Genomic DNA, 20,613 nt, shown 5'->3' with positions numbered 1-20,613 from the left:
TTTATGCTGTCTTTTTTTGTCATATGTTTGTATTTTTTTGTTTTATATGTGTAATTTTTAACAGTCCGAATTTTTAAGTTTCTCACCACGAAGAAAGATTAGTTTGGTGGCCTTTTGTTATATTTCCTCATTTTTTCAAAACTATGTTATTCTTTTCTTTAGAATGAAGTTTGTTCCCAAATTTGTATGTTTATTATCCATGTCACGATCTTTGTATAGTGTATTCATTTTTTTATCACGTTCAATTATTGATTCATGCTTTCTATTGCTCTAATCTCATTCATTCGTCTTTTGGCCTTATATTTAGACATCAATCATTTATGTATACAGACCACATATCAACTGACAATTTCCTGGATTGTCTATCATTCTTGCTTAGATCCTTCCATGTGCGTATCTCTATCCCGTCCCCCAATTCAACTAGTTGTCTATACATAACAAATTGATAGTCAAATTAGGCGTACGATTACCTAGAGCGGCTTCTGGTATGAGATTTCTCACGCGTCCGCGTGATGAAGCGAATCGAAACCAGAAATCAGATCAATCGAAGAGGGACACCACACACAACGGCTAATGCAACTGAGTCAAGTAAGTAGCTCTCGTATTTCAAAATTTCGGAGATGCGGACTGAGACACACGAGTTCGTGGGAGGATCTATCTCTATGCCAGACGACCAGCCAGCATCCCATCGGATCAGTCGCGTCGCGTGTGCCAAGCCAAGAGAAGAATTTCGATTCATGGTTCTCTGAAACTTTCGTTTAAGAGCTATGAATCGAGAATATAGAAAAAAAAATACAAACAATCTGTGGATGCGAATCTCTTGTTGGGGTAAACTGGATGATGCCGGTAGTATTTTTGCGATATTCAAATCAGTTCCCGGTGAGACGCGTCTCGGTTTAGGCGGGCTAGTAACTTAGGTCCTGGCCACTCGAAAAAACAGATCCGGCGGATAAACTTAAACCGATAAGTTTTGTTCCAACATTTGCAGTAAGTGGTAGGAAGTTTTTACGGAATAATCGTATCAGTGTAGTTTTGCGTGGGCGGATGAATGAAAATATCATCGATACTCCTGTGCGATACGGGTTGTGATCGGTTCGCTAGTTTTTTTCTTTCTTAAAATCGCTACTAGTGAGGTGACTACACAAGAGGCTGATTAATTTGAAGATGTTTGTATGGTCAACCGGCTGCTGATGCCCAAAACAGTGTGACAAAGCTTGGGTGCAGGTTATGATTAATGGGTCGAATAAGCTGAATATCAATGGTTTGCCGTCTGGCAGGTGTAACTTATAGTCCTGTTTGCCGTTTTTGGGGGTTCTTAAACCATGTGCTGAGAATGTGTTTGAATTGAAAACAAAAATCTATCTACAGTGTTCTGCATTGCTCAAGAGAATTTGTGCTGTACTTTGAGAATTGTTTGGCTCGAGAACAGGACATGCTGGAAGAAAGATGTGGATTTAACACAATTTTCGTTCTGAAAAAAAAAACGCTAGTCGAAAGGTAAGTCCAATATGAAACTAGGTATTTCTAATTTTTCGACTGATGTACACATTTTTGGTAGCTCCATGTTGCTATTGGCTTGTGACTGTTTTGTTTGAGGTTTTTTGTCTTTATTTGAGAGGTTTTCAGCCACAGTCTGGTTCGCCTCTGGTTCATCCAGGTTATTTTATCGATGTAACATTCTCAAACAATAATTGGAACGGAAATATAAAAAAAAACTGTTAATGAGTTCTCATTATTATTATTTTTTTATTTTTAATCGAATTATTAAAGTTAATATTCTAGTCTCGACCGCAGTTGCTTGTGAAGTCCATAGTGTCCATAGTAGGCACGACTTACGTTGATATTTCCCTGCCGGATCTCACGGCCTGTTTTTGAATTGCATGTTTCCCGCTAGCGTTCTTCAAAGATTTCATTGCGATAAAACTTCACTATTTCCTTTATTACCTAATTTCTGATTTTTCGTAACTGTTTTACCAGCTTAAAAAAACACGTCACAACGCAACAAAAGACTGCTTCGATCTCCAAAGAAGATAACTTCTACATAAATATCTACCAATTTATAGTGTTTTCGTTTATTGGCAGTGGCAACCTAGTTACCCACGAGTTTTGCCCTAACTGCTGTTATTATGTTCGGTTATTAATTCAGAAGTCCACTAGTTTTGCCCGAGATTTGAACCTCAAGCAGGCGGTTGCACCCCGTAAAAGTTGTCAGTGTTGGGGGTAAGCATAAGGGTGAGTATAGCAACCATATATTTGCATCGTCCCGGGTAACGATTCTGTTTGTTTATTCAGAAAAAGTTTTGCCCCGCGCGAGTGGAGATAAACGAAAACGGCATTAGATAGTGTCCCTATCTTGAGGTTTAGCATTTTCCCAATCTTGTATAACCACTCTTATGAAGCTGTTCACATTCTTAGACCCACAATTAAAAAAGAAAGGATCTAGTATACCACAGCCGATTATTTTAATCCGATTCATCATTATTTATTGTACACCAACAGATCACATATTGATTCTAATGAAAAAAAAATAAATTAAAGAAACTAAAAATTCAATGGTCTTCACTAAACTTAAAGTTTTAACGATTTTTCCTCGGAATGCATTCCTCGAAACGTCAAAATCAAAATGTTCGGAGTACCTAGCTGTTGAATGTCTTGATAACACCAATTAGTGCTGTGTTAGCCTCTTGATTATTCATTCGAAGAGGGACGTAGAGCTGGAAATCACGATTTCTCAAACCTCGTGGTCCTACGTGTAGTTGAAGACCTTCCAACAGTGCGGGACAATATGTTATAGGCTCGTACGGCGGTCCTGAGGGCTTGCAGCGTGTCGATGTCGATTAGGCGACAGCGGCTCTCGTAGCTGGGAAGTCGGGACAGGTCTTGCCAGTTTAGGTGTCGAAGGGCGAATCTCATAAAGCGCCTTTGGATAACCTCTGTAACCTCCTACTCGGTTACAACCTGCATTTTATGATTTTCGGTGGCAGTTTTGCCCGGACATAAATAAAATGTAGGTAAATGTAAATACTTACGCAATAAAAAAACTATTATTATATACATTAAATATTAATAAATTCATTGTGGGCTGTTAGTTTTGGATTTAGAAAATAGAAAGATAGCAGTTGTTTTTCAGTGTAGCAGATTAGGTTAACTCAACTGCTGTAACCTCATCTAGCCGAGACACCAACCACCGCATATGGAATCCGCGCCACATGCGGAAACACTAAGAAGATGACGTGGCCCAATCAGGAGCGTCGACATCACCGATTGGTCGTACCGGGGGAGGTGATAAAAGACCGACGCACCAATGGGCCGGCCTCTTATACCTTGGGTACGCGAATCCGTAAGTGTCGTTCGACAGTTGTGCGCGTATCGTATAAACCGCCAACTTACTTCCGTTAGCCAAGCTTCACCTATATAGAAGATCTTGGCAGTTTAGTAACGCGAGTGAAAATACTCACATGTCAGCACCGTGAAAAAAAAGTGCTAAGTGCGTCCCAAGAGGGTCGAACCGCCGTCCGTAAACATACGGCGCAGGACACGGCCGTCCGTCAACATACGGCTTCCCGGATACGCCGTTCGTTACCATACGGCAAACGACTTTCTCTGACCGTATAACAACACACGGTGCAGAAAAGAACAGAGAACTGTGGTTCTCTCGACAACCCATCCTACAGCCGCCGGTAGTATTCCGAGGCCACATCTATCACCACTTTGAGGCCTGAGGCAGGCCAGAACCTGCGCGACGCACCAGGGCGTCCGCAACTACGGGAAAATACCGGCCAACCCGGCCGACGGAGTCCACGTGGTACCACGGCAGCGAGTTCCAGCATCGAGGTGTCCGGCAGCATCGACGGGTACCCGCACCAGCAGCAACGAGCAAGCAGTGAGTTAAAAAGGTTTTTTTTAATAAAGTCTAGATTCTCCCTTTTAGTAACTAAAGTTCAAAATTAGTTTTCAATATACGTTCCTTTACTTGCCCTTAAAATTTGCTTTTTATAATCCCCTCGCATATTATGTTTAATAACATTCAATTTTTCTGGTTCACTCATTTGAAAAGTCATAGACCTAAAAAGTTTTTCCATATCAAAAAAATAATCTTGAAACGTTTCGTTTCGCTGTTGACGTCTTAGATACACCCTAGAACGGACAAGAGAATCCAGTTCGGGGTGGACAAATGCTCTTCGCAATTCATTCACTAAATGTGACCAATCTCTGAGCTGACTTTTTGAGCTTAATGACATGAACCAATTTAATGCTGGGCCTGTAAAGAGGTGAAAAGCAGAGTCGAATAATTCCTGCTCGGAGATCCTCTCCGCAAGCGAAAGTTGCTGAACTAGTACCAAGAACTCATTCAAGTTGCTACCTTGATCATTCCCTGAGTACTTGTTGATCTTCCATTTAGATACTGGGAGAGATTTGTGGCTATAAACCGGCCTCTGTACCTGCGATTGCTCCTGAAAGTTATTTAGGTTCAGAGCAGCAGATGGAAAGAACGATGGATACCCGATGGGATGAACGGTCGAGGTTGTAGGGGCTAAAGATGAGATTTGCTGGTAGACTGAGTGAGCAGGAGCAATCGATTTTATAGGCCCCCTCCCCCGTAGTAAAAAGGGTTACCAATACATATTGGTAGTGTTGGATCTTTTTAGCAAGTGGATTATGTTAAGCCCCATGCGTAGAACTGACAGTAGCTCACTTTGTGAGATCATTCGAAATCAATGGTTCTTCCGCAATTCTACTCCCGAGGTTATCATCACAGATAACGGCTCATGCTTTTTATCGAAAGAATTCAAATCGTTATTAGATCGCTTCAAAGTACGACACTGGTTAAATGCCAAGTACCACTCGCAGGCAAATCCTGTCGAGCGAGTTAACCGCACGGTGAATGCGGCTATTAGGACTTATGTCAAAGACGACCAGAAACTCTGGGACACCAAATTAGCCGAGATAGAAACCATCATTAATACTTCCGTTCACACAGTTACCAAATTCACTCCCTTTTTCGTCACGCACGGTCACGAAATGTTCGTTACGGGGTCAGATCACAAGATAGGGTTAGAAGAATCCGAAAAACCACAGGAGATTCGTTCAAACGAGCAAAAAGAAATTTTCGATCGTATCTTCGAACTCGTTCAGAAAAACCTTAAAGCAGCACATGAAGTTCGGAAAAATCAATACAACCTTCGTCATCGCGTACACGCAAATGCGTTTCAGGTAGGACAAGCCGTCTATTATCGGAATATGAGACAGTCAAATGCAGCTCAGAATTACAATGCGAAATACGGAGCAATGTATCTTCCCGCGAAAATCCTTTCCAAAGTCGGATCCTCTTCGTACGAAATTGAGGACCCTCAAGGAAAGTCCTTAGGGGTGTGGCCAGCAGCTCACCTCAAGCCAGGTTAAGCTTAGGAAATTAAAATCTTTTTTTCATATCTTTGTAAATAAATTTAGTTTCACTATCATATTTTATTTAAAGCTGGATTGAATTTGAAGCTTTAATATTATTTTCATTTTTTAATTTTTACTACAATTTAATTTTTTATACTTTCTATTATTTTATTTTAAGTTGTACATATTACTTTATAATTTTTCTTTGTATTTTTTTTTATTAATTTAGAATTTTGTTGCTGAATTTATTCGATACTGCAACTTCTTTTGTAAATACTGATAGGATAAGAAAAACAAATAGTCGTAGGATAGGATAAGGATCACTTTGTAGATTTAAGGGTAACCCGAGTAATTATTAGAGAGGGAGTAAACAATCCGCCTTCCACATCACGCATATCCTGGTTATAACTGTTTTTCTCTTTTAAATTGCCGCTAGTTCATATTGACTCATAAGTATCCTAGCTCTAGACAAACGAAGTTGACTTGACCGATGTGTTCGCTGGAGACCGGAGGCCCAGTGCCGCTGATGGTCAGTAAAGGTATCAAACATAGTTTTGACCCTCTAAATAGATATGGAGTCAGAAATGACGATGAACATATATGACCCCGAACTACTGAAGTCTTGTCTAACTCAAATTTGTCCTAGAGCAACCAAAAAAAAAAAAAAAAAAACAAAGAAAAAAAATTATTAGTACACCAATGAAATGTAATGAGCGTATTTGGAAAAGGTAAATAAAAGAGGGCAAAGATGAAGCCACATCATGAGCCTCAAACTTTAAAATCAGGATAAATGAAAACTACGTTTCGCAATTCCAGATATCTATGGCTTTGGAAACAAACGAATTATTTTTGAGTTCTTGTGTAATCACTGATGAACAGAAAAAGGGTTCATAATAATTTATGCCCCTTTTTCTCCCGGAGAGGTGGATATTGTAACCTCCTACTCGGTTACAACCTGCATTTTATGATTTTCGGTGGCAGTTTTGCCCGGACATAAATAAAATGTAGGTAAATGTAAATACTTACGCAATAAAAAAACTATTATTATATACATTAAATATTAATAAATTCATTGTGGGCTGTTAGTTTTGGATTTAGAAAATAGAAAGATAGCAGTTGTTTTTCAGTGTAGCAGATTAGGTTAACTCAACTGCTGTAACCTCATCTAGCCGAGACACCAACCACCGCATATGGAATCCGCGCCACATGCGGAAACACTAAGAAGATGACGTGGCCCAATCAGGAGCGTCGACATCACCGATTGGTCGTACCGGGGGAGGTGATAAAAGACCGACGCACCAATGGGCCGGCCTCTTATACCTTGGGTACGCGAATCCGTAAGTGTCGTTCGACAGTTGTGCGCGTATCGTATAAACCGCCAACTTACTTCCGTTAGCCAAGCTTCACCTATATAGAAGATCTTGGCAGTTTAGTAACGCGAGTGAAAATACTCACATGTCAGCACCGTGAAAAAAAAGTGCTAAGTGCGTCCCAAGAGGGTCGAACCGCCGTCCGTAAACATACGGCGCAGGACACGGCCGTCCGTCAACATACGGCTTCCCGGATACGCCGTTCGTTACCATACGGCAAACGACTTTCTCTGACCGTATAACAACACACGGTGCAGAAAAGAACAGAGAACTGTGGTTCTCTCGACAACCCATCCTACAGCCGCCGGTAGTATTCCGAGGCCACATCTATCACCACTTTGAGGCCTGAGGCAGGCCAGAACCTGCGCGACGCACCAGGGCGTCCGCAACTACGGGAAAATACCGGCCAACCCGGCCGACGGAGTCCACGTGGTACCACGGCAGCGAGTTCCAGCATCGAGGTGTCCGGCAGCATCGACGGGTACCCGCACCAGCAGCAACGAGCAAGTAGTGAGTTAAAAAGGTTTTTTTTAATAAAGTCTAGATTCTCCCTTTTAGTAACTAAAGTTCAAAATTAGTTTTCAATATACGTTCCTTTACTTGCCCTTAAAATTTGCATTTCACTTTTATTGCGTGCACCGAAAGGATCAAAATACGGGTTGATAACTGGGTGGGAAGAATCAAGGTCGAACAGGTGAGTAAGTGTTTCCTAGCTACGACGAGCCGACCCTGAGATTGGCTGGAGTCCTGAGCTAGTCGAAGGCCTAGTTTCACCTCAATACGCTCGGAGCCGTTTTGGTAATAAGAGCACCAGATAGCAGCGGAGTATTCAAGGATCGCACGGACCAAACTATAATAGAGACTCTTCAAACAGTAAATATCCTTGAAGTCACGGTGTACAATATAATAAGGTGATATCTTCCCGATAATGTCATCATAACTATCCATCTAGTGATCCTCGGTGTATGCAGCATTATCTTACGCTCCCAAAACTTTTTTCCTGGTACGCTATTTGAAAATAGTAATGACGCCACTTGTTTACATTCAAATGAGTTGTTTAATCGTGTTAGTAGCCTACCTTGTCTATTTATACCGTGCTCGAAGTCTTCCGTCATGCGGAATAGTAGGCCTAGGCTTCTAGAAGCTTCGCCGCCAATGTAATGGTTGTGAATCTTGAAATCTAGAAAGAATGACACCAAGATCTTTCACACGCTCAACTCGAGCGATAGCTTCGTCGCCGAGAAAACAAAGCCGCTTACGTGAAAAAGAAATTGCTGCGCCTTTACTACGATTCAAAGGCAGAGAATTGACACCGCACCAGGAAGCGAAGATGTTGAACTGGTTCTGCATGAACTTGGCATGGTCGAGGCCGGTGATAGGACAAAGTAATCTCAGGTCGTCTGCGTAAGTTAATTTTGGTCCATAGAGGATCAACAGCACGTCGTTGAAATAAATCAAGAATAGTATTGATCCTAGACGGCTCCCTTGAGGCACTTCAGCAGAAGTGGCAAAAAACTGGTTGCAGAAGGATTCTGCCGTTCGAACAATGAGTTTCTGACCTACCAGGTACCAAAATCATTCCAGTAGAGACCCAGAAAAACTGACAGGTCGGTTTTGGTGGCATCTATTGGGAATCTTCAAGCAAAACTATCTAGCACCTTTGACGTAAACGCCAGCAGGTTTGTGGTCGTAGGCATGGAATAAGAAAAATATGGTTTGCAGTACGAGAAGATAGGGTCTAAAACAACTAGCTCAAATAGTTTGGCAATTGCACATAAGGTAGAAATGCCGCGATAGTTGTTAACATTCCTCCTGTCGCCTTTCTTGAAGAACAGAAACATGATTTTTCTGATTTCTTGGTTGGATAAATCTTTTAGCCTGTCGCTTTCCAACAGCGTTTTTCCAACTGTCCGCAATTATAGATTTTTCTGTATTTTTTATTTCTAATTTAAGGTTTTGGATATACTGCGAAAATAGTTTTGGTCCGTCCAGCGGAATAGAAGACCCTTCTCTGGTATCATTGTCTGCGGTCGACAGTGAGCCGAGATAAACTAAGTCCTCGACTTTACTGGGCAAGCGAGCTCAGTCGGTCTCGGATCCGCAGGCCTGCATATATTTCGTCTAAGACGCATTAATCATCAACCCAATCCATGCTGTTTCGCGTTTCAGTTTGCTGTAGATCTCCTGCACCGCTGCAGGTGATCTGCTGACTATATCAATGTCGTCGGCAAAGCAGATAAGTTTAATGGATCTGTTGAAAATCGTGCCCAGCATTTCGCCTACCACTCGTTGCATAACCCTTCTAGCGCCACATTGAAAAAAAATCACGGCATTTTTGGAGGATTTGCCGTAATATGAAGATCTTGTCCGTCGTAGACCATCACCCATGTCCTGCTTCCCGCGAATCTGTTTGCTTGTGGCGTTAGGTGGTGGAGTAGGATTCGGGACAGCACTTTGCAGGCGACGTTGAAGACAGTGAATGCTAGGTAGTGTTCACAGTCCCATTTTTTTGGCCGGTAGCTCCGGTAGCTGGTCAGAGTCCCAGATCCGGACCATCAACCGGTGTAGAAAATTGGCCCATTTTGATGAGTGAAGTTGTCATCCTTGCCAGCCAACTTGTTGCTGTTCAGCTGGCAAATGGCCTCCTTAGCTTCATAGCTTCACTTATCGTTGGGAGTGGCTCCTCTTCGTCGTTTGGTATGCCTGCGATGTATCTTCATCCACCGTCTTGGTCTCCTGCATGTGCGTCGTTTCATCGAAGTGTCAATTCACCTTTTGATCACCTCAAGACTGTCCGTCAGAATGCCTCCGCCCTTATCACGGCACACTTCGGTTTGCGGCACGACGCAGGACGCGTTGAGCTTCTGATAGAAGGCGGCGCTTTTTTCCGGAAAATTAGGACTCGCTGCCTCTTCCGCTATTGGTGATTTTCCACGTTTCAACTGGTGCTTCTTTGCACAACTGCCGCCTGCGCGGCGTTTTCTTCGTCCATCACCATCCTATACTCTTCGTCGAACCAGTCGTTCCGACGAGTTTGTTCCAAATGCCCAATGAAGTTCTCCGCAACGCTGTTGACAGGTTCCTAAAGGTCCTCGAGCGATTGCGCGTACTCTGCTGCGACCTCAGGATGCTTAGAGTTTTGGGCGGATTTTCACCATCACCAAATAGTGGTCTGATTCGATGTTGGCGCCTCGACAGGTTCTGACGTCGATGATGTCCGAGAAGTGCCGGCTGTTTTTAAAAACGTAGTCGATCTGTGATTACATTGGTACGGTGATCTCCATGTGTACTTGTGTCTGAGGCCATTGTGGGTTAACCACTGTCGGATGATACCCACAGGTAGAGAGTGTTAGCCTTTCGAGGCGGTGCAGGATGTCGTCACTATCGGAAAACATCCGAGTCGTAGCGTTAAATGTCCCGAATGTGTGCCGTGAGTCACGGCCCGTGACAGGCGCGAGTCTAGGACAAGCTCCTCTCGATCTGGCACACGACGTACAGATAAACCGCGGGCAGAAACTCCTAGGGTTGGCAGCCAAAGGCATAAAAGAAGACTGAACACCAGTAGACTGGCCCCATCGACACGGGGGGCTGTCGAGTAGTGTGAGTCCGATCCCATGGTTTAAAGTTGCAAAGATAAGGCAATATCTTTTGCGTAGCAAATGCCGTGGGTACGCCGCGTTCGTGCGTAGGAGGCTCCACCTTCGGGGAGTATCCGAGTAATGAGGTTCCCAACGACTTGAGCTGCGGCGATAAGACTTGACCTTCTTCGCAGTGGATATCGCTGGGAAAGGTTTACTAGACGATCGTGGAAATTCCACGGTGGAATACCCACGGGTAGACGCCCGGTCGTGCCATTCGAGTCGGAATAGAAAGACGTCTTCGTCGGGAATCATTCGAGTAATTGCGTTAAGTCTTGCGCGTGTGCTGAGCCAGGCGCGAGTTTAGGATAAGCTGCTCTCGATCGGCACACGATGGGCATAAAGGTGGCAAACCTCGAATCCTGGAGATAAGAGGTCGGGCTTCGAGTCCTTAAAGGAGAGACCAGGCCTCGATTCTTAGTAGGAGAGGTTTGTGTGGTCAATCCCGAGTCTTTACGGTCGGGTTTCGAGTCGTAAGAGGAGACATCAGGCCTTTAATCAATAAAAGGAGAGGTTTAAGTGGTCACCTCGAGTCATTACGAAGAGAAGTCGGATCTCTTTTCGCTAGAAGAGAGATGAGGGGTCGAATTTCGAGTCGTTAGAGGAGAGGTCAGGCTTCGAATCTTCAGTAGGAGAGGTTTGTATGGTCAACCCCGAGTCTTTACGATAAGAGGTAGGGTCTCGAGTCGTACGAGGAGAGATCAGCCCTTTAATCAACAAAAGGAAGGGTATAAGTGGTCACCTCGAGTCATTACGAAGAGAGGTCGGATCTCGAGTCGCTAGAGGAGTGATCGGGCCTTGAATCGTGCAGGTCGATGCGAGGAGGGGTCGGATTTCGAGTCGTTAGAGGAGAGATCAGGCCTCAAGTCGCGAAGAGGGGAGGTTTATGTGGGAATCTCGAGTGGTGAGAACTTGGTCTGCGGCCCCAGGTGAAGTTTAGGGAGTAGGATGTAGATATACACGGAGTATATCATGAGTCTTCCCATTGTACTCATGGACCCAGAGTAGCAAACTGGGGGGACGCGGTAGCTCGCCGTGCCTTGGAATACGATCCGGGATTTACCAACTCTGATTACCAACTGAAAAATGGCCGTTGTCATTGGTCAGCTGGTGCTGAAACTTCCAATTACCGATTTGAATTCCTCCTCCTAGCCGACCTGAGCGTTAAAAATCTCGATGACGATCTTGATTCTATCCGCTCATTTTCATCATCTTTCATTTCTTCTAACTTTCTTTCCAACTATGAAATCTTAAGATGTCCCTACTAAAAAAGAAATCACTTTTCACCGATAAGACCGATAAATTATTACGGTAATTAATCTGTTCATACTAAGTTATTATGTTCGACGAAATTATATAGGTCCTGTAAAATCGAAAAATATGAGATAGATACCTACTTATTTTTATTTAAAAAAACCGTTTGTTATTTAAGTTTTTTTAAATTTATGAGATCTTTAATAAAACATCATTAATTTTTTATGGACGTTATCTGGAAAATCAAGATTAAAAAAAGTCAATCTGTAACCAATCCAGAATGATTTTCCTCGAGTAGATTAGCAATGATTCAAAATATTTTTTTCTCATTAGAATATGTTTGAGTTTTTTTTGCAAAATGTCACAATTCTACTTAACTAGGCGGAGACGAGTCTGGTAGATGTGACGTATTCCACCCCGAAGCATTTTTTTTTCTGTTTATCAATTTTTTTTATTTAATTCTCAAGATTTGTGTTAGCCTTAACCCTACCACCCACCCAAATGATGCATCAGCCGTGCCGATTAATTTTCTAATTACCCATTAAAATAATTTATTAGGACATTCGAATGACCTTTCTCTACTGCTTCCTCTTCGTCTTTCAAGTGGGTTGTGATCTGAAGTGTTGATGTTCTGCAATGTCTGGTGTAGGTACAAGATGATTGTTTCCCCCCACCCCCTCCTTCTTAAGAAGTATGTAGAGACGTTCGTTTGTACTAGCTAGACAGAAACTGACAGTGTAAATTATAAACAGACCGGCTTTTAATAGGTTCAATGCGATGAATAGGCCGATGACGTTCGATGAGCGCGTTGTTTTGTTGCAATAATCGAACAAATTTATGAGATTTCACAGTTCATACCAAGGATCTTTCCAATGGATGTAAATGTTTGATCCATACAGTAGTTGGGACGATTCTTTATGCAAACTATCTTAACCATAGTGCAATTGATGGGTCCCACTTTTCTCCTCATGTCATCATACTTATATCTCGTAAAATCTGTTCTTCACATTTCAGGTTCCCGCGAGGGTCGGAAGATTAACGCCCGTCCACCCCCACCGGGCGCGACAATTCTCGTAGATCATCCGTTTGTGGCGCATCATCATGGTCAAACTCAGCTGCCTGCTCGTTTTCTTCGCACTTAGTTTAGATGTTTCGCATAGTTGGAGATTTGACAGATGTAAGTTTTCCTCATTTTATTGGATTTAAATTGCTCTAGCTCGTTTGGCACTTTGACTCGGCTTCAGCCAAAAATAAAACCTGTCGGTTTATTTTTGAGCATATCAATTTCTTTTCGTAACCATCCTTATGGAAACTCATAATTCTTCGATGGCCGCGGTGTTTAGACCGATCTAATAGGATCCCGGCCGGCTCGCACAATTTATGAGGTATGCTTAGCGCGACACGATTGCCCATACAGAATTAACGGCCAAACATGAACACTTGAGCCGTCTTGGTGAGGAGGTGGAAGATTTGTTTGGTATTACATCAATTTGCTGCTTTTTTGCCGCCTGGCGTTCTTTGAAATAAAAGGCCCGCTCGACATCTCAGATCCAAATGCTTGGTTCTGTTTAGTTTTATGATGTGATGGAAAGTGCGAAGTGATCAAAGTTTTTAAATAGGGGCACCGCAGATAAAACGAGCAGTGGACTCGGTAGGCTGTGCTGATATGTGACAGACGTGTTTTGGAGATGAAAAATTTTAAGAAGTTTTTTTATGTAAAAAATTAATTGTGTGAAATTGTCAGCGATATGATTTGGTCCATTTTCGGGAGGAAGGAGCATTTCTTTTGGCTGCAGTTCTGAAGAGAATGAAGAAAATTGCTGATCAAAAATCATTACAACCATAGAAGAGACATTTCGGAAGGAAAGTTGCAGGATGAAGAAGGTCCCCATTAAACTCTAGGAAATCCTTTGAAAACGCAAGGCTAAGTATTATTTTTGCAACATTATTTTTAAGGGTACAATCGTTTTGACCAGTTTTGACTACCCCAAAAGTTCCTTCCTGGACCTTTGATTTGTTTTTATTGGTGATGTTTATATCATTGTTGATGTTTTAAAAAGCAGTTAGTCGCTTGCACGCCACGAGCCCTTTCTTTTGACGTTTAGCCCGGAATGACAAAAAATGACAAAAAATGACAGAAAATGACAAAAAATGACAAAAAATGACAAAAAATGACAAAAATGACAAAAATGACAAAAATGACAAAAAAGACAAAAATGACAAAAATGACAAAAATGACAAAAATGACAAAAATGACAAAAATGACAAAAATGACAAAAATGACAAAAATGACAAAAATGACAAAAATGACAAAAATGACAAAAATGACAAAAATGACAAAAATGACAAAAATGACAAAAATGACAAAAATGACAAAAATGACAAAAATGACAAAAATGACAAAAATGACAAAAATGACAAAAATGACAAAAATGACAAAAATGACAAAAATGACAAAAATGACAAAAATGACAAAAATGACAAAAATGACAAAAATGACAAAAATGACAAAAATGACAAAAATGACAAAAATGACAAAAATGACAAAAATGACAAAAATGACAAAAATGACAAAAATGACAAAAATGACAAAAATGACAAAAATGACAAAAATGACAAAAATGACAAAAATGACAAAAATGACAAAAATGACAAAAATGACAAAAATGACAAAAATGACAAAAATGACAAAAATGACAAAAATGACAAAAATGACAAAAATGACAAAAATGACAAAAATGACAAAAATGACAAAAATGACAAAAATGACAAAAATGACAAAAATGACAAAAATGACAAAAATGACAAAAATGACAAAAATGACAAAAATGACAAAAATGACAAAAATGACAAAAATGACAAAAATGACAAAAATGACAAAAATGACAAAAATGACAAAAATGACAAAAATGACAAAAATGACAAAAATGACAAAAATGACAAAAATGACAAAAATGACAAAAATGACAAAAATGACAAAAATGACAAAAATGACAAAAATGACAAAAATGACAAAAATGACAAAAATGACAAAAATGACAAAAATGACAAAAATGACAAAAATGACAAAAATGACAAAAATGACAAAAATGACAAAAATGACAAAAATGACAAAAATGACAAAAATGACAAAAATGACAAAAATGACAAAAATGACAAAAATGACAAAAATGACAAAAATGACAAAAATGACAAAAATGACAAAAATGACAAAAATGACAAAAATGACAAAAATGACAAAAATGACAAAAATGACAAAAATGACAAAAATGACAAAAATGACAAAAATGACAAAAATGACAAAAATGACAAAAATGACAAAAATGACAAAAATGACAAAAATGACAAAAATGACAAAAATGACAAAAATGACAAAAATGACAAAAATGACAAAAATGACAAAAACGACAAAAATGACAAAAATGACAAAAATGACAAAAATGACAAAAATGACAAAAATGACAAAAATGACAAAAATGACAAAAATGACAAAAATGACAAAAATGACAAAAATGACAAAAATGACAAAAATGACAAAAATGACAAAAATGACAAAAATGACAAAAATGACAAAAATGACAAAAATGACAAAAATGACAAAAATGACAAAAATGACAAAAATGACAAAAATGACAAAAATGACAAAAATGACAAAAATGACAAAAATGACAAAAATGACAAAAATGACAAAAATGACAAAAATGACAAAAATGACAAAAATGACAAAAATGACAAAAATGACAAAAATGACAAAAATGACAAAAATGACAAAAATGACAAAAATGACAAAAATGACAAAAATGACAAAAATGACAAAAATGACAAAAATGACAAAAATGACAAAAATGACAAAAATGACAAAAATGACAAAAATGACAAAAATGACAAAAATGACAAAAATGACAAAAATGACAAAAATGACAAAAATGACAAAAATGACCAAAATGACCAAAATGACCAAAATGACCAAAATGACAAAATGACAAAATGTCAAAAATGACAAAAATGACAAAAATGACATTCATTTGTCATTGAATTTTCTTCAAAAATTTTTTTAGTAAAGATTATACTTCATCACCATTTCAATTTGTTTTCCTGCTGTCATTGGAAATTTGTCAATTAATTAGCAAAATAAACTAATTGTCAAAAAAAAAAAAAATTATCGTAAAAATGACAAAAATGACAAAAATGACAAAAATGACAAAAATGACAAAAATGACAAAAATGACAAAAATGACAAAAATGACAAAAATGACAAAAATGACAAAAATGACAAAAATGACAAAAATGACAAAAATGACAAAAATGACAAAAATGACAAAAATGACAAAAATGACAAAAATGACAAAAATGACAAAAATGACAAAAATGACCAAAATGACCAAAATGACAAAATGACAAAATGACAAAATGTCAAAAATGACAAAAATGACAAAACTGACAAAAATGACATATTCATTTGTCATTGAATTTTCTTCAAAAATTTTTTTAGTAAAGATTATACTTCATCACCATTTCAATTTGTTTTCCTGCTGTCATTGGAAATTTGTCAATTAATTAGCAAAATAAACTAATTGTCAAAAAAAAAAAAAAATTTCGTAAACATTAGTTAAACTTTTAGGCATTTTTGTTATTTGAAATAAAGCGAGTAGTTGTTTTCAGAAAATGGCCTCGAAAATGTTGAACTTTAGCAATCTCATATTTTGCATTTATTTTCGTCAATTTTATCATATTTTTAAATTTCGTAATTTTTGGCATCCCAATCTAAGCTTACTACCCTACACATCATGTGACAGAGCTACGTAGACTAACCCGGTCGTTCTTTTTTCCCTCATTTTTTTTTATTTCCCACCAGTACCCAGACTGTATGGAGACAAAATCTCGATGAAAGTGATATCACCGCGGACGCGCAAAGTTCAGCGCCGGATCATCGTTCTGCATGATTTTTTCCGCACCAAAGTTTCCCCACCGGCTTCCAACATGCTAAGCATGGTAAGTATTGGAATCGTCTCATCCTCTTGACTCTCGAACTGTCCAGGTTTGGCCGGCCTGGCTTGATGACTCAAACATCAGCCGACCGAACAGACGATATGTTATTGGAAATGGTGGATAATTTATTCCCATATGCATATTTCGATCATGTTTCGCGGACACTTTGTATTAGCTGAGTGGGCCGGCAAATGGACTGTTTGGATGACCCAGAAATATTGCGGAAAAAATTCGCACCGCGGGATCAGAAGCAGCTGTTTGTTTTAAAATTTGAATTTCCGATCATTTCATCCCGCTATACCTCGAACAAATTCTAGTCTCCATATATCCGAAGTTATGCAATTTTTCCAATGTTGAGGGAGAGTGGAGTTGAATGAACTCTAAAAATTGACAAACATAAATCAACCTTCCTAAACATCTATGAAGGTGTTTTTCAAATTCTGTGCTGATGCACAACAACCGTCCTGATAAATTAATGGTGTGGTATACCCTTTTTTCATTTTTATCTATTAAAAGTACATAGATATTTGTGCTCAGTAGAATGAAATTTTTTCATCTTTATTTTTTTTTGTTTTTTATTCAGCACCCCACTGTTCTCTACTAAGCTTTTGGTTTTCAATGGTGCTATTTTTTTCAAAATGATGGTTGAAATATGTTAAATAAATATTTTCCGCTGCAATCAAGTTAGCTTAGCTTAGCTTAGCTTGATTGAATATTTTTCGCTGCAATCAAGCTGCATCAAAACTGTCACTCACAGCAGGCGTTGACACTTGATTATAGGTTTTTCTCGGAGCAGTAATTTTGTCAATTTGATATTTATCCGTTTCAGCAAACGAATGTGAATGACTGCATAACAAGAACATCTTAAGATGCATTTTTGTGTTTAAAAAAAAAACTCACAAACAAAATATAGATACGTAAACCTCGTCGTGTCACCACGATACACGCGTGTCGGACAAGTTCATTAGCGACCATATTCATGTTCTCGAAGAGTTCACCCACGAAACGGTGTGTCGGTAAACTGATGCCAGGCAGCGTCTCTAGAGAGAGTGCAAAGCGGATCAGTTTGCCGATTGTTATGCTAATCAAGGATCGTTGCCGAAATTTATTACAAGCAACAAAGGCGATGATCTCACACATTATGCGAATTAACCTCTTTAAACTTCTGTGTGTAAATATCTTGTCAATTAATACAATGTTGAACAAATTCAAATCGGGATTCAGAAAAGTAAGCTGAGACGTCACACACTCATATGCAGGCTTCATTTTGCTCATCTTGAACAAAAGGAGACAGTGAACTTTTTCGCTCCAAATAATTGTGAGCTTATTTTTAATGAGCATTTCATCCTCCGCTGCTGAGAGAGCAGGGAGAAATTTTTTCTCAAACGAATGATCACTCTTCTACTGACAGAGCATTGTTGGTGTGTGACTCTGAAAACAAAACAAAAAAATTACACATGAAATTTGGTCCTTTCACTAAATCACGTGGACAGCTTTAATGTGTGATTTGACTGTCCTCTTTCTACGTGGAATTATGGAATATTGGCCTCAGAATTTGTCAACCTGCTTTATTGTTGGGGACGTTTAATAATTCTGGCATGCTTTTATATCTGATTTTGTAAACAAAGAGGTAATTAAAGATTTACACATTTGTTTCACATTATTTTCAGCATTTTAGCATTTACAACTTTGCTCGGTCGTTTATTTCTCAGCCAGTTACTGAGAAGCTAACGAACATTTCTCTCTGCGAAAATGAGATTGGGTGACTGCGTGATTGAAATGATCTCCAACAAAATGTGGGTTGCTTTATCGTTTAAAGTGCGAGAAAGCATGTTTCTCCCAGGCGTTTGACAAGGAGATGAGAAAAAGTGAGTAAAAATCAAGAGAATCGCAGAAGCCTGCTCATATGATCACGTCATGTGACGTGATATGATATCTTTTAGTGGCTCGAGTACTCGCTCCTTGTTTTAAACTCAAAATTAAGTAGTTTTGGTTCAAAATAGCAGTTCAGTTGCAGCCCCCAACTTTGAGTTCGACTGGGCAAACGCAAAAACTAGGTTCTAACTGGCGTACTCAAACCTAAGTTCGAGGGCGAGTTCCATTTTTTGAACTTTCTTCATGCCTTTATTCGTAGCTACTCAAAATGCAGTTCGGCAGCAGAACTCGCTAAGTGCTTTCAGTTCAACATACGCAAGAAGGGTTCAATTTTTAGTTCATTAGATCGATCTTAGTTTTGCTCCTTCGCCGAAGGAAAAACGGGATTAGTTTTAGTTCACAGTTCGAACTCCGTTTTGAACTACCGTAAGGAGGAAAAAAGGAACTCAACTTTAGTTCATAAAATCGAACTATGATTTGACCACGGTCAAAACAGCACTTCAGTGGCAGCCCTCAGCTTTGAGTTTGACTGGGTAATCGCAAAACTAAGTTCGAAAGCGAGTTCCATTTTTTAAACTTTTTTTATGTCCTTATTCGTAGCTATCTGAAATGCGGTTCGGCAAAAATGGCACGAATGGGATAAGTTTTGAGTTCGCAGTTCGAAGTCCGTTTTGAACCATATCGCAAGGAGGAAAAGGGTACTTAACTTTAAGTTCATAGAATCGAACTATCAAAACATAGTTCCTCGGTCATACTTGATTTTGAGTTTAAAAAATGGAGCGTGTAGTAAATAGATCACATCTATCGCGATAATCCTGATCAATTCAGGTCACATGACGTATGTAAAAAGCGGTAAGGTTCTATTTAAAATCATTCATCCCGATCTGTATTGAAATTCAATATCGAGCGAACCCGATAATGTTGGAGAAGTTGTATCTAGCTGGAAAATTAAAGGCCAGTTTGCCTTGAACTGCTGCTTGTCCTTAGCAGTTTTTTTTTGGTCTTCTTTAGGTTCCGCTTGACAATAGCCCAGTATTTCTCAATTGTGCGGAGCTCTGGCGTGTTGGGAGGGTTCTTGTCCTTGGGAACCACCTGCACGTTGTTGGCGGCGTACCACTCCATGGCCTTTTTACCGTAATGGCAAGATGCCAAATCCGACCAAAACAGTACGGAACAATCGTGTTTCTTCAGGAAAGGCAGCAAACGTTTATTCAAACACTCTTTCACGTAAATTTCTTGGTTGACAGCCCCGGAAGCTATGAAAATGCTACTTTTCAAGCCACAGGTACAGATGGCTTGTCAAACCAGATATTTCTTCGCGAACTTTGACAGTTTCATGTGCTTGAAAATATCTGCTACCTTTCCCCTTCCTTTTGCCGTATAAAACTCCTGTTCCGGAAGCTGCTTGTAGTCGGCTTTGACGTAGGTTTCGTCGTCCATTATCACGCAGTCAAACTTCGTCAGCATCGTCGTGTACAGCCTCCGGGATCGCGCGTTGGCCGTCGTATTTTGTTTATCATCGCGATTTGGAGTCACTACCTTCTTGTAAGTCGATAGTCCGGCTCGTTTTTTGGCTCGATGCACGGTTGTAGACGATACACCCAGCTTATTTGAGGCATCTGGGAGAGAGAGAGGTTAGGGTTCCGCTTGAAACTACCAGCAACTCTCTTTGTCGTCTCAGCGGCTTCCGGTTTTCGATTCTCCCCAATCCAGACTTCCTGGCTGTCGACAAACGTTCCCCAAACACTTTAATAACATTTGTAACGGTTGATTTGGCAACTTTTAGCGATGTTGCCAGCTTAGCGTGCGAGTGGCTCGGATTTTCGCGATGCTCGAGCAAAGTTTTGATACGCTGCTCCTCTTCCTTGGACGGCGTTTTGACAACTGAAGAGTGAATTCCAAAATCAAAATAGCAACATTGTACACACACACACACACACACACACACACACACACACACACACACACACACACACACACACACACACACACACACACACACACACACACACACACACACACACACACACACACACACACACACACACACACACACACACACACACACACACACACACACACACACACACACACACACA

The 20,613-nt window shown here is 39.8% G+C and overlaps 1 protein-coding gene across 2 annotated transcripts in view; it reads left to right on the top strand.

Annotated features, from left to right (window-relative positions):
* Nucleotides 1–738: 738 nt before the first annotated feature.
* Nucleotides 739–20,613, top strand: part of LOC129748528 (cysteine-rich venom protein-like) — a 72,089-nt gene continuing 52,214 nt past the window's right edge. Inside the window, exons 1-2 of one of the 2 annotated variants that reach the window (XM_055743184.1) lie at nt 739–1,497; nt 12,665–12,827. In XM_055743184.1, coding sequence (XP_055599159.1) covers nt 12,752–12,827 — 76 coding nt within the window. In that variant the 5' untranslated portion in view covers nt 739–1,497; nt 12,665–12,751. The remainder of the gene's footprint in view (nt 1,498–12,664; nt 12,828–20,613) is intronic. The other variant, XM_055743183.1, reaches the window with a different exon arrangement.

The sequence above is a fragment of the Uranotaenia lowii genome, chromosome 2 (genome assembly GCF_029784155.1).
Source record: "Uranotaenia lowii strain MFRU-FL chromosome 2, ASM2978415v1, whole genome shotgun sequence".
NCBI lineage: Eukaryota > Metazoa > Arthropoda > Insecta > Diptera > Culicidae > Uranotaenia > Uranotaenia lowii.
The sequence above is the reverse complement of the archived record's forward strand: the minus strand, read 5'-3'. Positions and strand labels throughout refer to the sequence as shown.